This window comes from Hydra vulgaris, chromosome 05 (assembly GCF_038396675.1).
Source record: "Hydra vulgaris chromosome 05, alternate assembly HydraT2T_AEP".
Classification (NCBI taxonomy): Eukaryota; Metazoa; Cnidaria; class Hydrozoa; order Anthoathecata; family Hydridae; genus Hydra; species Hydra vulgaris.
Genome location: NC_088924.1, coordinates 42,301,932 through 42,320,000, shown reverse-complemented (window position 1 = coordinate 42,320,000; position 18,069 = coordinate 42,301,932). Strand labels below are relative to the sequence as shown.

The following is an 18,069-nucleotide window of genomic DNA, read 5'->3' as shown; positions in this document are numbered from 1 at the left end:
TAAACATACAAAGCTCATTTAAAGCAAAGTAGTGTTTTTTTGTTAATTGAAAAAATCTTTTTAAATTAATTGAAAAATGTATTTTTAATTTTATTAACTAGTGGCATAGCAAATGTGATAATGGCCAAAGTAAAAAATAGTTAAATAATTACAATAAAAATTTAAAAAACTACTACTACTTTAAGTGCTCATTTTTGTTTTCTTTGGTGCCCCACAATATTTTTTTTTTTTTGAGCCTGGAGCGACGCCCTCCTTAGTTACTGGTTTTACTTGAATTTATATCATAATTTTACAATAAGGCAACATTTAAAATTTGGTTTTCATTATTTGTGACGTTAAGTTGGTGAGTATTTATATAGCGGCCGAACTTATGAGATGGTATTGAAAGTTCGGTCAATGTAGATGTTTTTATTTTAAATTAGATATTGAGTACTAGTTTTTTTTTCATTTTTTTTTTATTTTTACAATATCAATTATCAATATAACTTTCTGTATGTTTCAGAAAAAAAAATTGAAATTTTTTTATTCATGCGTGATAAATAAATGTTCGAAGCTTAAGTGATTGACCTTAGGCGATTTTACGGTATTTATTTATATATATATATATATATATATATATATATATATATATATATATATATATATATATATATAATATATATATATATATATATATATATATATATATACATGCATATATGTATATATGCATATATGTATATATGTATATATGTATATATGTGTATATGTATATATATATATATATATATATATTATATATATATATATATATATATATGTATATATGTATATATATATATATATATATATATATATATAATATATATATATATATATATATATATATATATATATATATATATATATATATATATATATATATATATATATATATATATATATATATACATGCATATATGTATATATGCATATATGTATATATGTATATATGTATATATGTGTATATGTATATATATATATATATATATATATATATATATATATATATATATATATATATATATGTATATATGTATATATATATATATATATATATATATATATATAAATATATATATATATATATATATATATATATATATATATACATATATATATATATATATATATATATATATATATATATATATATATATATATATATATATATATATATATATATATATATATTAGGGCTTTTTCCAATTAGAAACCCTTTTTCCAATTAGAAAATCCAGTTTTTGTGAAAATATCCTCGCTGCATTCTGAAGATAATAAATTATGCATTTCCATTTACCTTACAATAGTAGCATAAAACTGTATCGTTACATTCGTTGTAATGCAACCATGGAAACAGTTTGTACCATTGCTGACAAAATGATCGCTTCTGACTACCACATACTACTTTTTGGAAAAACTAACACAGGTTGATGCGGACTATTACTTAGATGCCTTTTTTGGTAGACTGTAACACGGGAGGCAGTGTTAACATGATTGTTGGCTGAGTTAGTAATTCAAAAAGAAAAATTAAAGACAGAACTAAAAGATAATGTCGAAGTAACAATGGATATAGAGCCAGCATTAGAAGAAGTAGTAGCAGCAGTGTCAGGGTTAGCAAGAGATGCAGTAGTATCTAAAAAAAAAGGTAGAGGTAAAGTTAGGAGAAATTGATGAGACGACAGTTCTCAAATAGAAAGAGGTAATAGTGCGGTTGTTTTCTGCCCCTTCCAACATTTCCTTGAGTCGTTTACGACGCTTCCCTTCCGTACCAGACAATTTTCGTTTTAAAAACATACTACTGAATTAAATTATATAATCGATTGTTACGTAAGGGGTCGTCCATAAAGTACGTACGCCAAAAATTTTGAAATTTGACCCCCCCCCTCCCCCCTGTTGCCATGCGTACTTTTATGTCCCCACCCCCCCTAAAAATTACGTACGTTTCTCAAATACCCCCCCCCCCTCAAAAACTCCCCCCTCCCACTTTTTTTTTTTTTTCTCAATTAAAAAGTTTAATTAAAAAAAAAAAAGACGGAGGGTACCTTAGATACTTTATACTACCCCAAAGCTTTTTGCTTACGCATTTTAAAAACGTCTTTAAGTATAAATGCAAATAATAATTTATAAAAGGTTTATGCGGCGGCGATAGTCCACGGAGATCCAGGTTCGATTCTCGGTGAAATCTAAGTTAACTTTTTTTGTTTTTTTAACGAATCAAATGTAAATAAACTATACTTAAGGTGGACGTTTTTTTCAGGCACCCCTCTTTAGTAAGTAAAAAACGAGTCTAAGGTGAGATCAGTAATATTGAAAACAAAGGGTAAAACCCAGTGGGAGGGAGCAACAGCAAATTTTGTGCCCTTTTGCTATTTTAAGAAGCTTTTTATTTTAGCAAAACCTAGCGGTCTTTGAGACGCCATTGACACGTTTTTTTTGGGGTGACTCCGTCCCATTAACCACGGCCCTCAGGTCTTACTCAGGGCCAGTATATAAGGGCGGGCATGTGTGCATGGGCCCCCTCAGGATTTTTTGATGTTTCGATTTTTGATGATAGAACACTTTCACACAACGTGCAAACTTAAGTTTGTTAATATGCCAAATGAGGTGGCCTTGCAAAAAATTTGGATGGCGGAGGCCATCCAAATTTTTTTCCAAATCTAAAAGTTATAACCATGCAAAATTTACACCCCTCTCATTTTGGGGGTCGGGAGGGTAAGCGTTTTAAGGCTTTTTGTTCACAGGCCTCCGCCATCCCGATATTTTGCAAGGCCTCCTCATTTGGCATAGGTATAAACAAACTTAAGTTATGAGTTTGCACGATGTGTGAAAGTGTCCTATCTGGAACATCAAAAAATTCTGAGGGCGCCCATACATGTGTGTGCATAGAGGAAAACTATACCCTCTACTTCATATACCATACATCTTTTTATGTTGGCAAACTAGAATCTTTAGTCAGAATGTAACTTTTCTATTGATTAGCTGGTTAATTGTGATAAATTAGAAAATCGAAGTACGTTCTTTTAAATTCAACCCTCCCCCCCCCCCCCCTCCCATACGCTTTCGTACGCTTTTTGAAGACCCCCCCCTCCCCCTATGAGCGTACGTACTTTATGGACGACCCCTAATGTTACTGTAATTAATAAAAACTTATTTAAATCTAATTTGTAAACTGTAATTATTAGATAATAAATATTATCTAATAATATTTAAATTCATGAAACTTAAAACTCTAAATAAAAAAAGGAAAATGCAAATTTATTTAAAAAAAATCGCCTTTCATGAACAAAACAACTTTTTATTAGTTGTAGCAAGTTCAATACCACGTTGTAACAAGTTCTATACGACGTTTAATTGCGAAATATTTCTATATAGTTGTTTCGCAGTTAATAGATATAGATATTTAAATAATGAAGGTATATAAATTTCAAATTGCTTATAAAAATATTATCAGAGGCGTAACAAATCGAAAAGTGGGGGAAGGGTTATATATATTTATATATATATTTATATATATGTATTTATATCTATATATATAGATCTTTATATATATTTATCTATATATATATATATTAGGGTTGAGCTTTTACCAACTTTTAAATTTACCGGTAAAACGGTAAAAAAAATCAAAATTTACCGGTAAAATCGATAAAAAATAAAAAGGCATAAACAGAAGACCATACAATGCAGTAATAAGTAAATAAAAAACATTAATGTTAGTTTTGAGATTTATTTTTGGATAAAAAATGAGCTTTGAGAAAACAAAGTGTATCAAGTAAGTCGTCACTCATTCTGCATCGAATTTTTGTCACAAATAATCCAGCGGCAGAAAAGGCTAGCTCAGATTCGACACTTGTTGGTGGGATGGTTTCTAGTCCATTGAAAAAAAGTTCAAGGTTTGCAGTTCTCTTTCCGGTCGCTTTATAGACCAACATTTCTCTTGAAATGGCCTTGAATTCGTCGTTTGAATTGTGTCGCTGTTTTTTGGCCGATTGATAAATAAGTCACAAGAAAGTAAAAACGTTTTTCTTAAAGTGTTTAGACAAAACTAAACCAACAAAATCACTTTTCAAGCATAACAAACAACAGCTTCGTTGACAGGAAAATGAAAATTAAATTTTTAATTAAATTTTTAATTTATTTGTTGAGCCATTTCAAGCATTCTAAAACATTTTCAAGCATCCTTCAACGTTATTAAAAAAACAATATTTGCCGAAATTTACCGACATCATTTTGCCGGTAAATCGGTAAAACAATTTTACCGGTTTACCGGTAAATTTTCGGTAAAAGCTCAACCCTAATATATATATATATATATGTAAATTATGTTAGTGTATTTTACAAATAGAGTGCTCAATGTTCTTAAAGAACAGAGCAATAATTAATTAGTAAAAAACACTTATCTAACTTTTATCTTCGACTTGGAGTTTCACCATTGCTGGATCATCAGGAAGAGTCCTATATATATATATATATATATATATATATATATATATATATATATATATATATATATATATATATATATATATATATATATATATATATATATATATATAAAATATAATTTTGAAAGTCATTTTCTTGTTATACGATACAATGTTATTAAAATTCAATAAATACGGCTGCGTTTAAACTTTTTTGAAAGAATATAAATTTGTTTTTGTTTCCGTATATATTATTCGAAATTTCGCTGGTCTATTGTGATTAGCGTCATCAGGTATAATTAAAATCGTTACAAAGAAAATTGTCATAATAAAAACAAACCGTTAAAAAGATAACAATAAAAAGAGCACGAGAAAACACAAAGTAGGATTAAATGTTGACGTCAGATATCTAATAAAAAAAGGCCCAAAAGCTTTTGTGACGTTATCACCATCATTCCTATTAAGAACATTTTCACCACATCCTAACGCTTGTCGAACTTTAGCTTTGTTTATTTCCAGGGATTCTCGAGTTTTCCGAATATGATTTTCTGGAGCTGCTGATATGGTTTTCGGGTTTAACCAGTCAAACGTACCTTGGCATGATTTGAAATGCTCAGTAGCACCAGAACTGTCCCATTTTCCTTTTTTACTTTTTTTGTGGTGCTCAATACATCTTGATATAATTTTCTTTTTGGTTTCACCAAAGTATATAGAGTTGCATGAACATTTTATTTAGTAGGTATGAGTCTTTATTGATGAAACACAGTGTTAAATGAAAAAAAATTTTTGTTAAGTGATTTTCTACTAATTTATAATTGCTCGGTTCTTTTAAGAACATTGAGCACTCTATTTTGTAGAATACATTTTAAAGTTGTTTATATATATTTATATATATATATATATATATATATATATATATATATATATATATATATATATATATATATATATATATATATATATATATATATATATATATATATATCTTTAATAGTTATTAATACTCTTTTTAAATATATAATTTTGAAATATTTCACTTTATTAAAAAAGATATTTTGCGGTATTTTTTATGTATCTTTTGTTGTTGCTGTAATGAAATAATTTTGATTGACTTTTTTGATCAAATACTCCACTGTACGTTATACAAATTTCTTAAGGTCGTTCATAAATTAAACCGTTTGTATTCCTCCCCCTCCCTTCGATCCCTTCTCGCAGTATCGCTTGTTATGACGAGGATGAAGCAGGTAGAAGAAATCAAAAACGGTCTAATATTGAAGGACTTGTTACCAAATTTAGTAACAAATCTTGTACGTCACAAAACCATTTATTTAATTTTAATGTGTAAAGTTTACAGTGCGTGTTTGGTTATACAACAAGGTACTGCCATCGTCGTTTCTCTAAAAATTACGCACAAAAGTTGAGAAACTGTGTGAAGTATCAAGTACAATCCTATCCAAATCCCTGGTAATACTATCGGTACTACCAAGTACGTGGTACGAATCGTAGTCGGTACTTCTCATAACCCACACATGACAAAAATAGGTTTTAAGTTTTAGGTCAGAGTTCCCCAAATATTTTTATGGAACTTTTATCAGAGACTCTTCAGGATACTGAATCTAGAAGCTTAAAAATCAAAAGGTAGCCGTTTTTGTAAAAAAACGATTTCAAACTTTTGTATATTATTTTATAAAAGGGGAGGGGGTGAGGGTTGTAAAGTTAAGGTTTTCCTTATAAAAAGTCAATATTAACACTTTCTAATGATGTTAAAGTTAATCCAGTATTGCAGGCAATTAAATTTTGATCATCTTAAGATGTTAATTTTCTTATAGAATTGTTGATGGAAGCATTCTTTACTTTATATAGTAATTTATTTGTTTAATATAATAATAGAATGTTTCAAAGCCTAGTTATTGTTTCGTTATTGTTATTATTAAACATAAATTACTTTATTAGAAAAATGCCTAATATATTATCTATCAAAACAGTAAACAGCAAAGAAAAACGAGACCGTTTATTGAATCAGAAAATTATTTGTTGCTGTTGTTTGAAGAAATGCTTAAAATGTATTCCAGTCACGAAGTTATTAGAGGCTTACATAAGAATGTATGTAAAACCTGAATATTCAATATCTGTGTACAGTTATCCAACAGGTATATTCCATATTATGATTAACTAATGCAATTATGTTATTAAAAAGTACTTTCTGAAAATAATCATTATTTAAAAATTAATTTTCTTTATGTAGGCATTTGTCCAACATGCAAAAAGTATGTAAACTTACTGAAAGAAAGTAAAGACATACCAAATGCAGTTAAAACTCGATAGCAATCTTCCCAATTATCTAGATGTGTAAGCACTAGAAATTGTGAAACATGCACAGTTTGTTCAATAGCTAGATCCAGATTTCCACATATAAAATAAACAAAGAAATTAGTAAGTTCGAATAGGATGTGTAACGTTTGCTTATGTGCGATTGAGAGAGGAATTCGACATTAATGTAATGAAATGAACGTGTATACAAATCTTTCTGCTAAGTTATTTAATGCTCCAAAAAAAGTTCAGAAAAAAGTCACTTCAAATGTTTTAAGATCGATTATTAAAAAAAAAGAAACTTAAGCATGGAATCCAGACACATCTAAATACTGGTAATTTGTTTTTAAGATTTATTAGTGTTTTCGAATTGATTAAATCATCTAAAGTATTTTATTATTTAGGTAGGTTGCCATTACCTATAACTATTGGTGTTCCTCAATTAGTTATTAGGAAAGTCAAATTTGAAGAAACTAAAAAAATGATTATTCGACTTGGACTTAGTCAATTCAAATCACGCATCCTTCTGAAATCCTTAAGGAAAAGTGGAATTCAATTTGAGGCGAATCTTGAAAAAAAACTTAACAAAAAAAGTAAACTCCTATCTAAATTTTATGATGTAAAGACAATTTTTGCAAAAGAAAAAAAAAAAAGTTGTCAACCGATGTGTCAAGAGACCTTGTTTATGTTTGACAATTAACCGAGCTGCTTAACTTTGTAATGACTTCCAGAAAGCAAAACCCTTTCCAAACATTAATACGAATTGGAATTGATTCAGGTAAAAACCAGAAAAAGAACGATGCGAAGATCAAAGTTCTCATGGAACATACTCTGGAATTAACCATTCCATAGTTCTTGCATATTGTGAAAACTTGCAGGAGATACACAAAAATTTAGCCATTTTATTAGATCTTCTAAAGCTAGAAGATTGTAAATATGTTCTTGCAGCTGATTTGAAAATAATTAATATTCTTCTTGGAATTTCAGTAAGTTATGATTTAAAATTAATTTATTATGTAACTTTTAATTAGTTAATTAGGATTTTTCAAAAAACATAAGAAAATTTAGTCTCATGGCGGTATGTATGCTTGTGCTTGGTGTGAAGGAGAATGTGAACTTTTTGGTGGGTTGACAAGAACATTTTTATCATTGGATCTATGGCATCAGAGGTACATGGAAGCTGGTTATCGAAGTTCTGAAATGAAAGATTATAAGGTGTAAATGTTAATTATTATTTAATTTAAAAATTTAAAAATCTTTTTATTAAATAAAAAAATGTTTTTTTCAAAACTGGTAATCAAATTAATAAACTTTGGTAGAATGTGGTGAATGTATGCCTAATAAAGGAGAGAAACAAGTCAAAACTAGTTCTTGAAGTAATTCCTTTGCCGGAGCTTCATATGTTAATGGGATTTGTAAATCATATATCAACTTATATAATTTTATAATTAAAAACTGTGACCAGTTTTCACTAAGGCTACCAATTGAACTCTTACCACTTCTATGTCCAATGAGAAAATTTGAGAAATTAGTTCAAGGAACCTTCGGAAGTTATCTTAACCCTTGTTATCTTCAACTAATTACTGACTTTGTTTGTTCCTACAAAGCCACACAAGAGTACTGTTCAGAGGTACAGTTAAATATAATGAACTTGCTTTAAATTGGCTTTGTATTAATATACTATTATTATTATCTATCTTATAGAATATTTTATTAGTTTCTAGGAAAGAAACTTACTGTGATCTGGAAAATACATATAATCTCAGCTCACTTGCAACAATTTATTGAACTTACTGGTCATTCTCTTGGACGATACAATGAACAGGCATCTGAATCGGCTCATTCAAAAATAAAGCCAATAATCGAACGATTCAATGTTTCACAAACAAGCTCAAAGCACTCTCTTAGAAGCAGAAGAATTGGTGAATCGTTCAGCAGTACTAATTTATAGATTAAAAAATTCAGATATTTTGATATATGTTTATAAATTTAAAACATTGGGTACAAATATTTTTTTAATTGTTAACTAACAGTATAAAAAAATCTTAGTTTTTTATAACATTTGCATTTTGTAACATGAATAGTTAATCAGGTATATGAGTTAATATGGATAATAAGAATTGTCTTTTTAAAAGAATTTAACATTTTTTCTCTTCAAAAAAAAATTCCACTCCATTTCAAGACCAATACAACTTTTTAAATGTTTGAGATAACTAACTTCGAGATAAATTTCAGATAACTAAAAATTAACATCTTAAGATGATCAAAATTTAATTGCCTGCAATACTGGATTAACTTTAACATCATTAGAAAGTGTTAATATTGACTTTTTATAAGGAAAACCTTAACTTTACAACTCTCACCCCCTCCCCTTTTATAAAATAGTATACAAAAGTTTGAAATCGTTTTTTTCAAAAACGGCTACCTTTTGATTTTTAAGCTTCTAGATTCAGTATCCTGAAGAGTCACTGATAAAAGTTCCATAAAAATATTTGGGGAACTCTGACCTAAAACTTAAAACCTATTTTTGTCATGTGTGAACCAAACGCTCTACTACAACACAGGTCTAAAGTAATGCATTTTTTTTTTAAATTGACTTTAAATTTGTATATGAAACTAAAAAAAGGTAATTTTTTTAAAAAAAGCAACATATTTTTATCGAATAAAAAAGCAACATTATTTTATTGAAAAAAAAAGTAACATATTTTTATAGAAAAAAAAGCAAAATATTTTTATCGAAAAAAGACAATATATTTTTATAGAAAAAAAAACCAACATATTTTTATCGAAAAAAATTTTTTGAATTAAACTAAGGTTAATATAATGATAAAATGAAAAATGTTTTTAACAAAATAAAAACTTTTTTTCTATTTTCTATTTACTTATTGTTTAAGATTAAACAGAAAAAGCAATTATAAATATTAAATTTATTGATGCCAAGTGGCATTCTTAAGTTGTATTTATAACAAATTGTTTAAACATATACATAGATCTTTAAAAACTTATACCATTTGGCAACACAGTAATAGTTCACAAACCTTTTGCTGATCTGAAACCTGCAAATAATAAAATGATGCTAAATAAAAATCTAGGATATAATTTATGGTATCTTTGTGTTACGTACATCGTACTCATTTGCTCACGAAACTAAACACATTTTGATCAAGTTGAATTTTCTTTGGATAATAAATGAACGAGTTAGATGTTAGTAACTTTTTGTCAAAAAATACCTTTAGATGGTTTGTGATGTAATAATGGTTTATGATGTATTAATATAAACTTTCAATACATATTTTAAAAAGGTATTTATTCATCATAGGTAAATAATCGATCCAAGAAATGTAAAGACTTTAAACGTTACCATGAAAATGTTAAACAAATAACTAAAAATGTTAACTAAAAACATGACCTCAACGGTCATGTTTTTAGTTATGTAATTAACTGAAACGTTAAACACTAACTTAAATATTAATAACTTTTTTTGACAAATTTTTTTATATAGTTTAAATAATATTCAAACTTTCATGAACTTATTTAATATTTTTTTGTTTATATTTTTCATATAAAACTTTTATTTAAATTTTTACTGTTTCCTCAGTTATGAAACTTTGAAAATCAAAAAAAATTATCCAACTCAAGCTTGTTAAACCTCTTTCGAGAAAATTTTTTCCTAATTGTAAAGAAAATAAAATACATCTAACTTTTAACTCGTATTTAGTCGTATTGGAAGAAACTGTATAAAATAACAACAACAATAACAATATTGTAAGATTGGTTAAAAACCGTTTAAAAATTACAAACTACGTTAGAATGAGTTCTGACGTTATAATACAAGAAGACGTAATGGATAACTAACCTCTGCTATCAAATAATGAAAGGAGAAATTTATTTTTGTGTCTACATTTAAAAACTAATTCGCCTCTTTTGTTTAGCAGATTGTTTTCTATGTAAAATAATATTTCGAATTTCTCGTTTAAACAAAGCTTACAAATTTTTGACGCAGGATTGTATAATTTACAGCGTTTAATAATATTCCATTTGATTGAAGATGTAAAATTGTTTTCTTTTAAATCCCATACTTCCTTAGAGTCTAAGGAAGTACAAAAGCGACACTGAGTTGTCTAAGTTAGACAACTCAGTGTCGTTTTTGTACTTTTTTATGTTAAAGGATTTTAGATGGTTTGCATAACGTAGCTTATAAAAGGTTTCGTTTATCCCAATGTATACTTTATTGTTGTAGAGAGGTTTATTTGAGCTTACGGTGGCTTGGTAAACGGTGTTGTTATACAAGAAATTGTTGTTCGTGGAAAAAGAGATTTTTAAATGCAATTGCAGGCTTTTTCTGAAAATTTTACATCACCATATAAAATATTTTTGTTGTGTGAGTTGATAATAGATTTGATGTTTAGCATGCAGGAGTAGCTTATCTTAATTGTGTTTCTGTTAAATATTTTGTGTAGTTTGTGGTTTTTAGGAAAATGCTTGTCAATTAGGGTTAAAAAGCGTTGACCAATTTTGATTGTAACATTTTTTATGCTTGGTTTATATGCCAACTTATAAGTCTATCCCGATTGCTTTAATGCGTCTTCATAAAGATGTGTCGATTTACTTAAAATAACTTCACTTGATGAGTTGGCGGACAATCTTAGTTCGATATTTTTTGGAAGATTATTTATTATGTTAGGTGGATGGTTAGAATCAGCATGTACATAACTTAGGTTATTTTCAGGTTTGCAGTATGGTTGGAATGAATTTTAAGTAAGATTAATAGTTAAATCAAGGTAGTTAACAATTTTAAGATTGCAATTGATGGAGATGTTGAGATTGTTACGTTTGAAAACTTGAACAACATGCTTTTTATTTGTTCCATTTGATGGCCATTTTTGTTCTTAAAAACAGCTAACCCGTCATCTCGATATAAACCAAAATCATTTTTGTTGTAAAACTGGGAAAGTTGATCTAAAAGAAAAATCCCAACTAGTTCGCGAACTTCCGTGCCATCATAGGCTCCCATGGTAACATCAAACAATCCTGCTTTTGTCTTAATCCATGATATGCCACCGTTAAAAATGAAAGATTTTCTTGCATGACGTATAATGGATTTGCTTTGCTCGTCTATTATTATATGTTGCAAAGTTATTTGCGTTATTGAGTATGTTTTCATTAATAGACGGATAAAAATCATTTATGTCAAATACTAAAAATTTACAAAGGTGTTTATCATGACATTAAATCTTTACGCAAATCTAATAAAATTTTAGCTCCAGCTGACAAAACTTCCAACATGTACAAAATATCTAAAGATGATTACAACCACCATCTAAAAAACGCAATCACTTTATCCATTTATTAAAAAGCCGGTCCAAATCTAAAAGAAATAGTAAATACAGATGTGTACCATTCAAAAGAGACAAAAAAAGACAGTAACCCAGTAGTTATAGAAAATGTAAATATCAATTTAATAAAATAAAAAAACTAAAGAAAAACAATATTTTTAAACCAAAAGTTTTTTACAAAATTGACGAGCCGACAAAAGCTGTTGAAGGTTACTATAATTCTTTATCACAAATATAAAATGTAACAATTCACCTAAAAAAATTACAGTTCACCAAAAAAAATTATAGTTAACAAAAAAAATTGCAGTCCAAAAAAAGAACAGTTCAACAAAAAGAATTATGTAAACAGCTAACAAAAAAAAAAAAAAAAATTGTAATGTTACAAACAAATCATCAAGCAAAGATAAAAAGCAATAATAATACAAATAATATTATTATACAAAGAATAATTATAGAAGAGTTAAAAAGGGCATAAATCGGAATTCTAACAAGACAATTTTTAACCAAAAGAGCTTTTTGTATAATTTGCTCTGAAAAAATTATAGATAGACATTCTGCAAAAGTATACATAAAAATATGTTTAGCTGCATTTGGACTTGTTTTTAAAAATTTAACACAAGCAAAAACATTCATCTCAAACATAAAGAAATATTCAGTACTACAAAATGATTTAATAAGTACAAAATGTTTAACAAGTGAGTCACAATGACAAACATTCTTATGATGATTATGGTAAATGTTTTTGGCAGTAGAAACTTTGTAGTATTTTTAAATTTAAAAAATATACTTACTTAAATAATTTTCAAAAAATAGTTTCTCACAATAAGGAATATTATAATTACAGCCTTTGCAAAAACTTTAATAGAGTCAATAATAACTCCTTTAAAATTAAAATTATGAGAATATAACTGATAAATTGATGATTTAAAAATGGGAACTCCATCAGTATTAACAATAAGTCTAACTGTTGCTTGCCCATTTTCCTCAGGATCTGCTAAATGTACCCAATTTCACTGGAAATTCACTGAGTTCGCTGGGTTTCTTTTACATTTCCAATGAACTTTCACTGCACAGCAAAATCCAAGATTCTAGGTCAAGAATTTTTGTGCTTATTTTAAGAACTTTTGTTCTTATTTTAAGAACTTGATTCTTGTTTTAAGAACTTGATTCTTATTTTAAGAATTGATTCTTATTTTAAGAACTTGATTCTTATTTTAAGAACTTCATTCTTATTTTAAGAACTTCATTCTTATTTAAGGATATTTCAATAAAAAACATTATTTGTAATTTTATAATATCATAATGGTATTATAAAATTAGGAATAATAATAAGTCCTGTGCAATTAGGGTTAGGGTGGGGGGAAGGGGTGTGATACCCCTCTATCAATGATTTATTTGCTCATTTAGTCGGCAAATTTAACTATTTTTGACAAGTCAGTCGGCAAATGCAGACCTTTCAGGCAAGTTAGTCGGTAAATTTAGACAGTCAGTCGGCAAGTGTCGATAAGGCAATCGGCAAATTCTAAAAAACAAGGACATTGTTTATTTATTTATTTTCATTTTCAGTCAGCAAAAGCTGTAATGGACCCCCCCCCCCCCTCCACGTGACACCTACTCGCGCCGGCGCTATATATGTATATATATATTTATATATATATATATATATATATATATATATATATTATATATATATATATATATATATATATATATATATATATATATATATATATATATATATATATATATATCAAAGGCCCTTCCTTTTTACAGAAATACTTAAAAAAATCATTAAATTTTGAATGGGACCCCTAAATTCAGTGAAATCAAAGCCACTAAAATTCCCCTCCTGTTTTCCCTCCTCCACCATCTGATAGACTCGGCGTTCATGATTTTATGAAATCAAATAATCTAATCCATTTGATCGCCATTAAGACTAAAACACCAAGCAGAAGGAGTCATATAATACAAGAATTCTATAGAATTCGCATTCAATAAGTGCGATTTTCATATCTGTGAATCTGCATAAATCTAATCTAGTATAAATGTGAATTTTTGTAAGGGCGAATTAGTTGCAAAATAATATAAGTGTTAAGTGCAAGCATAAGTGCAAACATGCATAAGTGCAATTTGGTTTGAAGAGCTCCAAAGCTGTGCACTTTTTTATAATAAATAAATAAAGCAATAAGGAATATACTGCCAAGCGACGTATCAAGGAGTTTTTGTAGGACAGTGCGTGGCTAAAAGGTCTGCACCCCCCCCCCCCAACCTATTAGGGCCCAAAAATCTCAAAAACTTTAAATTAGGCACGGTTGATGCGTTTATGCCATATGTTATGTGCGCACATGCCAGAAGTTTTTAGAAATATCAGAGATTTTAAAATGGCTGCGGTTCTTAACTACGAAATGAGTGTAGGGGAGAAATACTCCTATTGAATTATAAAAAACCCATATCTGCGTCCCGCATTGCGCATAAATCTGTGATAATTTTACATAAGTTATTTTTGTAAACAACATGCGTAATTTATTCAATGATATATTAAGAAAATTCTTATTCCTTATATATATCATTTATTTAAAATATTTTTCAAAATATAGCCTAAACCATAATAGTTTTTCAATTATAAAAAATATCCACATTTTATATTGGATATTTTATTGAGGAGATTTTTTAGAATTAAAAAAAGAAAATGCAAAAAAACTTTTTTTCTCTATTTTTTTGTAGAATCTTTTTTTAAGAGATTTTTTTTTCTTTAGGCAAAAGTTTTGTTTATTTGTTTGTTAGAAGGGGCGGATAGGGGGGAGATAGGGGCGAACGTTATACCGTGGATACTCTACTTTTTGTAGATCTATAAAAGAGACTGGTCTAAAACGGGCCTCTTGGTTGAGACAGGCTGCCATCTCATCTAATATTATGCTTAGCCAAATATTATTAAAATTTAACATTAGTATGTCGTTCAGCTAACCATAAGAAAACTATCCCCGGAAAGAAAAAAGCCCTGTTCCACCCTCCCTGTTAAAATTTTTTCAAATCTATTCTTTTATAAGCAATATTGAAAATATTGTTTTTAACAAAATGTTGATCAGATATTATAAAAAGGTAACAACTAGAGGAGTACCGGATATGATATCCGACCGGATAATCCGGTCAAAATGCCGAATAATTGTTTATCATATATCGCCGGATATATCGCTATAATATCCAATCGGATATATCATATCTCTTAGATAATCTCTTATTCCACCTGTACACATATTGTTATGCTGTAGTAGTTTCTATCAGTCAGTTACAGAAGAGATTTGAGCACATTCTGTCTCAATTGAGTTTACTTCGAGCGTCAAATTTCTAATATGGTTAAGGAACAGATGATTATTTATTACTAAAATATAAGTAACTGTCAGTTCTTGATTAAAACTCGGGTTTTATACAGGAATTAAATAAGGAACCCATTTTAGGCTAACACTAGGGTGAAATGGGCTCCTGGCATCTCTCTTTTTATCGGTTGCTTCTGAACGTAAATTGAATATCTTTAAAAAAATTGTTTTTAGGTTTGTTTGTGCGAGGCTAGTTGATTATATCATTTTTTGAAAAGGGGGATATTTTAGACCATTCTCCCCAAATATTTAACAAATCACGTTGTTTAAAAACTGAAACAAATTAGGCCTATTAAACAGGCTATTTAAAAATGATATGATATTTTATTAAATTTGTTAAGTTAATGCCTGATTTAAAACTTAAAAAACAACGAGAATTAGACAGGTTCGTACCGAGCCAACTTAGCGCTTCGGGAAAGCAAGAAAAATTGTGCTCCCTTCCTCTTACAAAAATTAAATGTTAGTGTCTTTAACTCTGACATAATTTTTATTTAAAGAGAAGGGGGCGCATTTTGTCTCCTTTACAGAACAAAAGTGCGCTCTTTTGTTCACTAAATGAGCTTTTATTAATTAGAGTTTATGTAAGGAGGCGCAATTTTAACTATTTTTCGTATCAACATCAATGAGGCCAAATTTATGCGCCCCCGGCCGCGGCCGGCCTCGCCCTCAGTACGGCCGTGTAATTAGAATAGAATGGAACTAGATTTTTAATGTCATTTAATGTTTTAAAAAACTATTTGTGGCTATGAAAATAGCCGTTTTTAAAACTTGATAGGGTTGTATCATTGACATTGGAAAGTATCACTGACATTCGCATCATTGATTGAAATGTGGGCACACTCGCAATGATACCATTGTGGACATTTTGTGCATTGCACCCAATCGTTCTTTTTAGATGTGTTCTTGCAAATCTGTAATAATAAAATATTAAAGGTCATCTTTGTAATCACTACTACAATATCTATTACTCCATCAATTTCTCAAATTTCATAGACAGCTATAATTTAGATATAACTGTAAACAACTCAAAGAAACAAGGAAACATGTGTTTATAAGGATAGGACCTAAAATGTAACAACGGTATATATTTATTTTTCGCCAACCAAATCGATTTAATTCAAAGTGGACGAACAAAATAGTAAAGGAACAAGTTATTCCCTAATACAATATTGGAATAAAAATTTCAGCTTATTATTATGTTAAAATAAAATAAACACTTGCCTGCAAATATCGTACAAACGTTCAAAACCACTTTCAAGGTTCTTTAAACACCTACCACATAAAGTATAGTATATATATATTTACGAAATTGTACTTCATTATATGGATCATTGATATTTTTTTCTGAAAACACAATTTTTAAGAAAGTTAAATAAAATAGAAAATAAAAAAGTCGTGTAATGATGCATTTTTAAATAGTCGCAGATAAATTATAAATTATGCAAGCTATAATTAAAAATCATAATTTATTGAACAATTACAGAATTAAATTTATAGTTATTAATGCATAAATGAATTTATATGTGCAATTAATTAAATATAAGCTACATAATAAAAAATTAGTTATAAAATCGACAACTAAAAAATACTAATATATAAATATTACACAAGATGCACTCTGTATGCAGAATGCATATTGTGTAAAAATAATGATACAATCACAAAGTTGTAATGCATAATAGCATATGTAAACACCGCAGTTGTAACTATCCTTCTGTAAACAATGACTTGGGGCTAAAATGACGGTTGGGTTTAAAATGTTAAATTTTAGTCAAAAAAGGTCTTTAGCAACAGCAATGGATTTATTGTGATAAATTATTTGGCATAATATTGCAATGGAGTGGATCAAGTACAGTTACTTCTTTTGTTATAACTTTTAGATGTATTAAAATCTGATGAGAATTAGTTGGGTCAAAAGGAATAAGGACTTGTTCTATAACTTTAGTATCAACATCTCTCCATAAAAGCGGTAAACTTTTTGAACAGCTTAAAGCTAATGCTTTAGTTGGACCCAAATATTTCATTGAAGGGTACCTTTTTTCTAAGCAATGTAGAAAACTTCCTATGACTTCGTCTTGAAGCCAGCCTTTTTGAAAACCTGGAGTGCTTTTTTTTAAATTAAAGGAAATGTCAGATGGTATATTGTTTTCTAATGTCAAAAGGGAAATAAAAGATATTTGGTGAGAGCCATGTCTAAATATATCAATAAATTAAAAAAATAAATAAATATATATATATATATATATATATATATATATATATATATATATATATATATATATATATTTATATATAAATAAACAAACACACATATATACAAATAATTTATATTTTACACACAAATATAACTAATATACTGAAAGAAATATAGTTTATTGTTTTATTTACTGTCTACTATATTATCCCTTACATCAAATTAACTTGAATAAGCAAATTTATTTAAAAGCTAAGATATTTGTAGAAAAATTGAATAGTAGCAAGTATTTGAAAATGTATTTAAATAGCTTACGTAATGAGAGTGTTGGTGAAGTCACAAGTTTCAATCTTATCGCATATTATGGTACTTTGTTTATCATGAATTAGATCGACATGTCGCTGAGACAA

General features: G+C 28.1%; 1 protein-coding gene and 1 long non-coding RNA gene across 2 annotated transcripts in view; one reads left to right on the top strand and one right to left on the bottom strand.

Moving 5' to 3' along the window:
• Positions 1–9,940, bottom strand: part of LOC136080063 (uncharacterized) — a 32,564-nt gene extending 22,624 nt beyond the window's left edge. Inside the window, exon 1 of the long non-coding RNA XR_010638426.1 lies at positions 9,794–9,940. This is a non-coding gene — a long non-coding RNA (uncharacterized LOC136080063). The remainder of the gene's footprint in view (positions 1–9,793) is intronic.
• Positions 7,237–8,203, top strand: LOC136079920 (uncharacterized). The gene is made up of 4 exons (XM_065796593.1): positions 7,237–7,348; positions 7,545–7,741; positions 7,824–7,970; positions 8,075–8,203. The coding sequence occupies exons 1-4, from the start codon at positions 7,237–7,239 to the stop codon at positions 8,201–8,203; spliced, it is 585 nt and encodes a 194-aa protein (XP_065652665.1).
• Positions 9,941–18,069: the final 8,129 nt, after the last annotated feature.

Bases quoted from the DNA above. Each gene is read 5' to 3' on its own strand.
- LOC136079920 (XM_065796593.1), top strand. From the start codon at position 7,237: ATGATTATTCGACTTGGACTTAGTCAATTCAAATCACGCATCCTTCTG. The intron at 7,742-7,823 runs GTAAGTTATGAT...AAGAAAATTTAG, and splicing joins ATATTCTTCTTGGAATTTCA to TCTCATGGCGGTATGTATGC. The intron at 7,971-8,074 runs GTGTAAATGTTA...AAACTTTGGTAG, and splicing joins CTGAAATGAAAGATTATAAG to AATGTGGTGAATGTATGCCT.